General features: G+C 42.4%; 1 protein-coding gene across 2 annotated transcripts; it reads right to left on the reverse strand.

Annotated features, from left to right (window-relative positions):
• Positions 1–37: 37 nt before the first annotated feature.
• On the reverse strand, positions 38–5,143 carry csgalnact2 (chondroitin sulfate N-acetylgalactosaminyltransferase 2). Of its 2 annotated transcripts, XM_056291319.1 has the most exons (9): positions 5,030–5,143; positions 2,876–3,862; positions 2,730–2,756; positions 2,540–2,639; positions 2,208–2,309; positions 1,917–2,095; positions 1,712–1,806; positions 1,165–1,246; positions 38–975 (listed from the first exon to the last, which is right to left on the reverse strand). In XM_056291319.1, the coding sequence occupies exons 2-9, from the start codon at positions 3,525–3,527 to the stop codon at positions 683–685; spliced, it is 1,530 nt and encodes a 509-aa protein (XP_056147294.1). In that variant the 5' UTR covers positions 3,528–3,862; positions 5,030–5,143; the 3' UTR covers positions 38–682. The 2 variants fall into 2 exon arrangements, with proteins under 2 accessions (XP_056147294.1, XP_056147293.1); XM_056291318.1 differs by having other exon boundaries at positions 2,540–2,756.
• Between the last annotated feature and the right edge of the window lie 2,968 nt (positions 5,144–8,111).

Genomic DNA, 8,111 nt, shown 5'->3' on the forward strand with positions numbered 1-8,111 from the left:
AAAAAAATCACATACTTAAAGCCCCCCCCACACACACACACACACACACACACACACTATATCCAAAACTTTGGATTTTTACCTTGTTCAAGATCTTTTCATACCTTGGAATCCGAGAATAATCTCACAATGGGAATATTTTGGTGTACCTCCCTACAGAATTCACAGTAGGTTGTGAAAGTTTTTAGTCTGTGAGAATAGATTGGAAATAGATGAAGAAATAGGGGCAGAGCGACCGAAGAGCTGCTTGGAATGCTGCGTTTTAAGCGTGTACATTGGCTGAAATGAGATGAACAATTATCCATCCACTGATGCTAATCACATGCTTATGGAATCAGCTTGAGATAGATCACGTTTTATATCACCCAATGCCACCCCCACCAAAAAATAAATCCCAAATGGCAGGTCATGTAATTTCTCCCAACTTGAAGGTGTTCAATCATTCCTGATACTGCCTAATGGCATACTCTTCAATACAGCTTTAACTGTGTACCGGGATTTTCACATTGATCAATCCAGTTGTTCACTTCCGTACATTCATCCGTGTCTACAGCTGAGCGGTGAAATGCAACAGGTTCTGTGTAAATAGCTGTTTGCTATAGTGCATTAACAAGGTCATAAGGAGGTCGCACAGTCTTACTGCTCGTCTGCAACCCGGATAGCTATATAAAGCTCAGCTTACTTAGTCCTCTGATTTGCCCTGGGTCTTGAAGGCCTGCTTGCGGAGGTGCGCCTCGATCTCCTCGCGGAACACAAGCATCCCCAGGTGGGAGTGGGAGGCCTCATTCATGGCTTTGGACTGGATGCACATGCGATACTGCTCTGGGGTCAGTTCGTCCGCACACTGCTTCTCGTGCCATAGATGGAATAGACCTGACACCGGTGTCCGGATTACAATCAAGTCGCTCCGAAGATATTTTCTGTATAAGTGGACGTCCTCCACACCCCAGCCTTTGACTTCCAGGTCAAAGCCTCCTGGAGAGACAAAAAGTCAAAGGCGGGTAAACGCAATGTTACTTTTTTTCTTTTTTTTTTAATAAAGCTATGTGTGACCAATGATGTATGTGGTATGTAAGACCTTGGGTAGTAAATATGTAATGATGTAAGACCTTGGGTAGTCTTATGTGAGTATATAAATCCATTATTAAAATAATAGCTGCTTACCAATATTTAGGAAATCTGAGCGATACTGACATGTCATTCCAAAGCCGAAATCTCTCCAGAATCCAGCGTCCTTCTTGTGAATCTGTTTAAAAGAAAGACAAGTGAATGAGATGTAAAAGCTCTCATTTGAAAAGCAATCCAATCAATGGATTGACCACAAACAAATTAAAGTATCAATCTTGAAGATTCTGGTTGGGTTCTTTTTTTAGCATATGCTTTCTGGAAGTCATTTTGAAACTGCTAACCAGTTTGTCCACCACAATGCTGGGACACAGCATTTGTTCCGCCTATCCTCTGGTGGACCAACCACTGCTGGGTGACCCTTGGGATTTTTAGCGGGACTGTTTCTACAGATACACTTTTGTATTTCTCCATTTTATTGCAAATGCATGGGCTTTCATCAGGGACCAATAGGCTGATTCATCGTGTCATCTTGTTTGGCAAAAAGACCGACCACAAATTGGTTAGGGAAGAATACACAAAAGAAACATACCACAAAAAAAAAGACATCTCAACAACTAAGATCATGATGTTCCACACTCCTTACCAACTGAAGCTCAATGGGTGGAGCCAGCTCCAAATTTCCATAGACTATTGCGGGATTATAGAGACTGAAAACCACTGGATAGAAGACTTTCTTGTCTACGAAACACAAAAGAGCCTTTCAGTACTTTAAGCTACATTGATATGACATTAAATAAAAACTCAAAGGTGGTGGGAGAGCTACAAGTTGTAAAATCCAAGGAACCTACTCGGAGAAGAGTGAAGACGGCAGGTATTGAGGAACTCCAGCGTGAAGTGGATGTCTACATCACAAAAGAACATCAAGACATCACCACTTTTCCAGGCATGGGCGCCGATATCCAGACCCCGTCCCCTGGAAAATTCTTCATCCACTGGGATGAGTGTGTAATTGGAGAAACTCTCCTCCCTGAGGAATAAGAAGGCCATTTCATTTGAAAATGCCCACTAACACAATAGCTCGAAATAAGGCAGCTAACAGTGTGAAGGTCAAATGGCCATTTTTAAGCAAAGGAACATACCTGGACATTTTTTCCAAAGAGGACTTCACATCTTGTAAACCCTCTTGGCCGAAGTAAACCACTGTCAGATGTACTCTCCTGTCCTGCTGTACGCACACCTCTCTAAAAAAACAAAACACTGCATACTTTTTAATTTGGTCAAACACTCTTTTTGTTCAAAAATCTCAAGAAATGCAAATTGCCACAAATAATGGAAGTGGGCAAGCTCTTGTTTTACAATATAAATTTGAAGAGAAAGTCCACCGAGAAAACAATCTTAGGTAGTGAATGCCTGCAAAGCACCACAAACAACCTCAAATTAAACTACAAGAAGATGTATTATTATTTCTCACCTGAAGTTGTGTAAAAACTGTGTGAAAGTTTCTGCCCTGCCTGCCAGCGGCACAATGATGTTGATTATGATTGCTGATGTTTCTATGGACGTGCTCCTCACTTTCATTAAAGGACCAAAAGGACGGAAAAGAGTGACATGACGGAAGCTGGTGGAATCGTCTTTTGCGAAGAAGAGCTCATAAAGTGTACCTTTGTCCCGCTCTGTCCGGTGCAGCCCTGCCAGTAAGAGACATGAAAAAAGCAGCAACTTCAAGTGATTTTTCAAGAGACCAGACTGCATCAGTGTATCTGAATCCTATAAATGCTGGTCAACACTTGGGTGGTGTAGTGCTTACCCTCAGTGAAGTGGCCCTCTGTATAGGTTTGTCTCTGCATTGGCATGTCGTCTTCTACCCCGTCTTCCTCATCAGGGTTGTTGATGATGTCCAGCGCTGCCTCGATGACCTCCACCAGCTCGTCCCTGCGGTCTTTACGGACAGGCTTCTCCTCTGGGTGCCGCGTCAGCCCCATCTCTAGCTGGTAAACCTTGGATGAGGTGAAACTCTCGAAGGGGATCAATGCATATTCGCTGGGCAGGCGCGCCCCCGTGCTCACCTCAGCCTTGTCGATCTGGGAGTGGAGATATTCCAGCAGATCCCCGGGCTCGTGGTCTTTGGTCTCGGCAAGGCCCTGCACCCCTGGCAGCTCCTTCTTGTCCTGCAGGAGCTTCAGCTTCTCATTCATCTCCTGCAGCTCCTGCTTGAGCTGAGCAATCTGCCGCTTGAGGCTGGTGGCACGGCTGAGGTGGCGCTCCTCCTGCTCCTGCAACAGAGCCTGGTAATACTCTTTACCATACAACTCTCCGCTCAGACCGGGCAGCACCAGGCTAACGTCAGCTGGAGGGGTGCACTCCAGCAGGTAGGCGAACAGCAGCAGCACCAGCAGCAGGAAGAGGCCCAGGAACAGCCAGCGTACCCGGCCCTGCAGTGACAACCCTCGCCTGGGCATCACGCTCGCATACAAGTTATGGGCAGCAAGCCTGCATTCCCTTCTTCTCTCCGATCTCCACTGAGACACACTCACTCACATCATCTATCATACATATCTGGACATCATCACAGCTTGGCACAGTTTGGAAGGTCCTATACAGTTCTTATATTAGACCACATTCCTTGAAATGACAAAACCCACAGCGGGGATGTGTGGTGGTCAAAAACTTTGCCCTTTCATGTCATTGCACTGATTGCAGATAGCTCTTTTTATGTTGATTCTTGACTGCTATGCATCTTCTACATTGCATGAATACATTTAAGCAATGGTTGATGTCTCCAATAGATATTCACCTAAAAAAAGAAAGAAAAGAAAACACAAGTCAACGAAGACCGACAATCCTCTGACTTTTATATTTGTTATTTAGAGGACTTTTAAGCCTCAGATGAAACCTTGTCTTTAGCTTTCAGGTTATCTACTATGGTACAGGTGTGATCAGTTCATAGGCAGTCATCGCACACAGCAGTTTGCAGTTAACTGGGTGGGTCCCAGTCTGTCAATGGTACTTGAGCCATTATATAACAGCAGAACCAGCCAGCCAACGCCTGCAGTCAGCCAAACAGACAACAATTATTTCATTCAGTCAGAAACCGGGATTTTTTTTTTTACACAAATGGGAGGTGACCCATGTGTTTGAGCTCCATTAACATCTTACATGTCAAGACCATGAGGGAGAAAAATAAATGGTAAAAAACTGAGGTTCTCATTCATCACACTCACACTAGTTATAACCGAATAGTTTTTGATAGCTTACGTCGGCTAGCAACGAAACAACAGCTCGTCCACTGGAGGAAATTGGAGGACGCGCTCTTGCTTCATCAAGTTTTGACAAATTTACAAGATTTTCATTTTCCGTTGAGGGATTCCCACTACAAAATAAAAGCGTATAACCCGAGGAACCCGCAACGTGCGCTACAGGCAGTCAGGCGTTTTACCCGTCAAAACGACAATTCGTTATTCTGGCCTTGACGTCGAAATAAGTACTAAATTAACAATTTAAAAGTTTATATTTCCGCTCATCATAGTTTCATTTTTCGTATGATGAAGGCGTACCATTAGAAAAATCAAAACTGCAAATAGCAAAACCCACTTTCTCACATGTATCACGAATGAACAATTCTCCAATTAGTATAGTAGCAATTTTTTCCTTGTGATATTCATCACATTGGCAGCGCAATAATATCCTGTACACATTATACAGATCCTTACATGCGGTACATCCTGAAAGTTTCTCTTTTGCAAAAACACACTACGTTAAAAGAAACGTCCAATACACCAGTTTTAGGTCGCATTAAGTTTTAGTGCGCGATGGTGCCTTTATTTTGAAAAATACTCGAACCAGAAGTCTTCGTGATTTTGCTGCTAACTTTACAGGAATGTTGGCACCGCTTTACCGTTTTGCTACTTTTTCCCCACAGCTTGCGTTAACAATTTCTTACATATTTCAAGTAATTACTTACCTAAATCAAGTCGTCCCCATGTCCCTTAGATACATAGCGGGAAAGCACTCACACGAAACAAACAACGGTGGCTAACCAGAGTAACGACATGCCACGGAGCAAAGAGAGAGGTGGGTACATCGACTACTTCCGGTGAAAAAGTGACCAATGGTTGTTTTGTTACTCACTAACGTCATCAAGCACGCTTGATTCTGTGTTAGGGTTATCGAGTACGCCAATTCAACGAATCTGTAAAACCAAAATAGACTATTTCTGAAAGTACAGTCCAGTTGACGAGGAGGCATTCGAGCTCATTGGCTGTGCAGAAAGTCACTCCTGTTTGATCTGTTGGTGGATTGGATGTAAGTGACCGGTAAATGTCACAAAAGCGACTGCACAATGGCAACGAAGTCACTTCCACGAGTACGTTTTATTTGCAGTGACTGGAGAAGGCTGTGGCATTTTGTAGAATAGTTATCCTTGCAACGCTCATTTATGTAAACACACGGATACTGTAAACCTATGCACCTTTTGCAACAAAGAGTCTGAGTCCGTAGTGCATCTTTATTTAATGCTTGCATAGATACTTCAGAATTTTGAGATGTCTTAGAGTCGGTTCAACTTACAAAAGAGAAATATTCTCATGTATTTTGGCAATAACAACAAACGCCCCAGGAGGAGCTGGAGGGCGTTGCTGGGGAAAGGGACGTTTGGAGTGACCTACTTAGCTCCCTGCCACCGAGAGATGAGATGACAGATTTTGGCAATAACAACAAACGCATGGAATATAATAATAATAATAATAATAATAATAATAATAATAATAATAATAATAAATTAAACTTATATAGCGCTTTTCTATTATGTTGATGCAATGATTTTAATGGTCAAGTTCTAAGTTCTTTTTACACAAATGTAGAGTACTTAATGCTGCTCCCAAGTACAATATGTATTTGTTGAAGTTTGAAAACTTTATGAAGTCAGTTAAATGGATAAAGAACAAGAAAAGCATACCCTTCGTGATACACTTTAGTTTGTCATCTCATATATTGTGATCTCTGTAATGCATGTTTTTTTTCTCTGTATGTTATGTGCTAGTCTGTTGTATTTATTTTTGATATATTAAAAAATATATATACAAACGCAAATGTGTATGCTAGTCTCAGTTAGCATGTGATATCACATCTTACCGCAGAAACAAACATACATTGAAATATGAGTAAAAACTTTTACACGGGTTGCTACATTTTTCATTCACAAACATTTTTTTGTTTTGTAGCGTTATGCTGTAATTTTTTTCAATAGAAAATTATCTGTGCTCCCACATCGGTGCACAGATAATTTTGGGTGACAAATGAAAGGAAAAACCAACATAAAGTCACTTAGTAAGGTGTTGGTCCACCACGATCCTCCAGAACAACTTCAGTGCTCCTTGTCATGCATAAATTCTACAAGTGTCTGAACCCTACTATAGGAATGAACACCATTCTTACAAAAGATATTCCCTCATTTGATGTTTTGATGATGGTGGTGGAGAGAACTGTCTAACATGTCGGTCCAAAATCTCCCATAGGTGTTCAGCTGGGTCGAGATCTGGTGAATGTGAAGGCCATAGCGTAGGATTTACATCATTTTCATCCTCATCAAACCATTCAGTGACCCCCCCCTGTGCCCTGTGGATGGTGGCATTGTCATCGTGGAAGAGACCACTCCCATCAGGATAGAAATGTCTCATCATAGGATAAAGGTGATCACTCACAGTAAAGTTAAATTGATTTGCAGTGACCCTTCCCAAACCATGCCAGGAAAATGTCCCCCACAGCATAACAGAGCCCCCGGACCCCCTCACGGTAGGGGTCAAGTATTCAGGTTTTTCCTTTTATTTGTCACCCATCTGTATGTAAATGTGTGTGGAGGTGATCTTACATTTTGATATACAGGCTGTGGCAACACATCTTCTCAAGAAAGACAATAAAAACTCTATCTATCTATCTATCTATCTATCTATCTATCTATCTATCTATCTATCTATCTATCTATCTATCTATCTATCTATCTATCTATCTATCTATCTATCTATCTATCTATCTATCTATCTATCTATCTATCTATCTATCTATCTATCTATCTATCTATCTACCCCCCCTTCTATCTATCTATCTACCCCCCTTCTCTCTCTCTCTGTCTATCCATCTATTTATCTAAAAAAATTGTGTATATGGTTAGGTGTAAAGCTGACGCCGCTAGTTGCATGGGCAGCATCCTTACAGCGTGTCACTTTGTTTACTGAAGATCTATTTAAACACAGAGGTTCCATACATTATTTATTTGCTACTATATCTTAAATTAACATTTGTGAAAGAACTAGAAAGGCAAATCTCTTATTTGTAAAACACAGGGCTGCAAGGAGTAGAGGTGATGAAGGCGTATGAGTTTAAATGCTTGGGGTCAACTGTGCAAGGTAACAGGGAGTGCAGAAGAGAGGTGAAGAAGAAAGTGCAGGCAGGGTGGAGTGGGTGGAGAAGAGTGTCAGGAGTGATTTGCGACAGAAGGGTACCAGCAAGAGTTAAAGGGAAGGTTTACAAGATGGTTGTGAGACCAGCTATGGTATATGGTTGGAGACAGTGGCACTAATGAAAAGACAGGATGTGGAGCCGGAGGTGGCAGAGTTGAAGATGCTAAGATTTTCATTGGGAGTGACGAAGAAGGACAGGATTAGGAACGAGTACATTAGAGGGACAGCTCAGGTTGGACGGCTTGGAGACAAAGCAAGAGAGGCAAGACTGAGATGGTTTGGACATGTGTGGAGGAGAGATGCTGGGTATATTGGGGGAAGGCTACTGAATATGGAGCTGCCAGGGAAGAGGAAAAGAGGAAGGCCAAAGAGGAGGTTTGTGGATGTAGTGAGGGAGGACATGCAGGTGGCTGGTGTGACAGAGGAAGATGCAGAGGACAGGAAGAGATGGAAACGGATGATCTGCTGTGGCGACTCCTAACTGGAGCAGCCAAAAGTAGTAGTAGTAGTCGTAGTTGTAGTAGTAAAGCACAGGGCTGGATTTCATTAGAAGAGCGAGGATGTAAAGCAAGATGTCTTGGAAGCTCC

The sequence above is a fragment of the Lampris incognitus genome, chromosome 13, assembly GCF_029633865.1.
Source record: "Lampris incognitus isolate fLamInc1 chromosome 13, fLamInc1.hap2, whole genome shotgun sequence".
NCBI classification, from domain to species: domain Eukaryota; kingdom Metazoa; phylum Chordata; class Actinopteri; order Lampriformes; family Lampridae; genus Lampris; species Lampris incognitus.

Bases quoted from the DNA above. Each gene is read 5' to 3' on its own strand.
- csgalnact2 (XM_056291318.1), bottom strand. From the start codon at position 3,527: ATGCCCAGGCGAGGGTTGTCACTGCAGGGCCGGGTACGCTGGCTGTTC. The intron at 2,096-2,207 runs GTATGTTCCTTT...CTTATTCCTCAG, and splicing joins TCTTTGGAAAAAATGTCCAG to GGAGGAGAGTTTCTCCAATT. The intron at 1,807-1,916 runs GTAGGTTCCTTG...TGTGTTTCGTAG, and splicing joins CCGTCTTCACTCTTCTCCGA to ACAAGAAAGTCTTCTATCCA.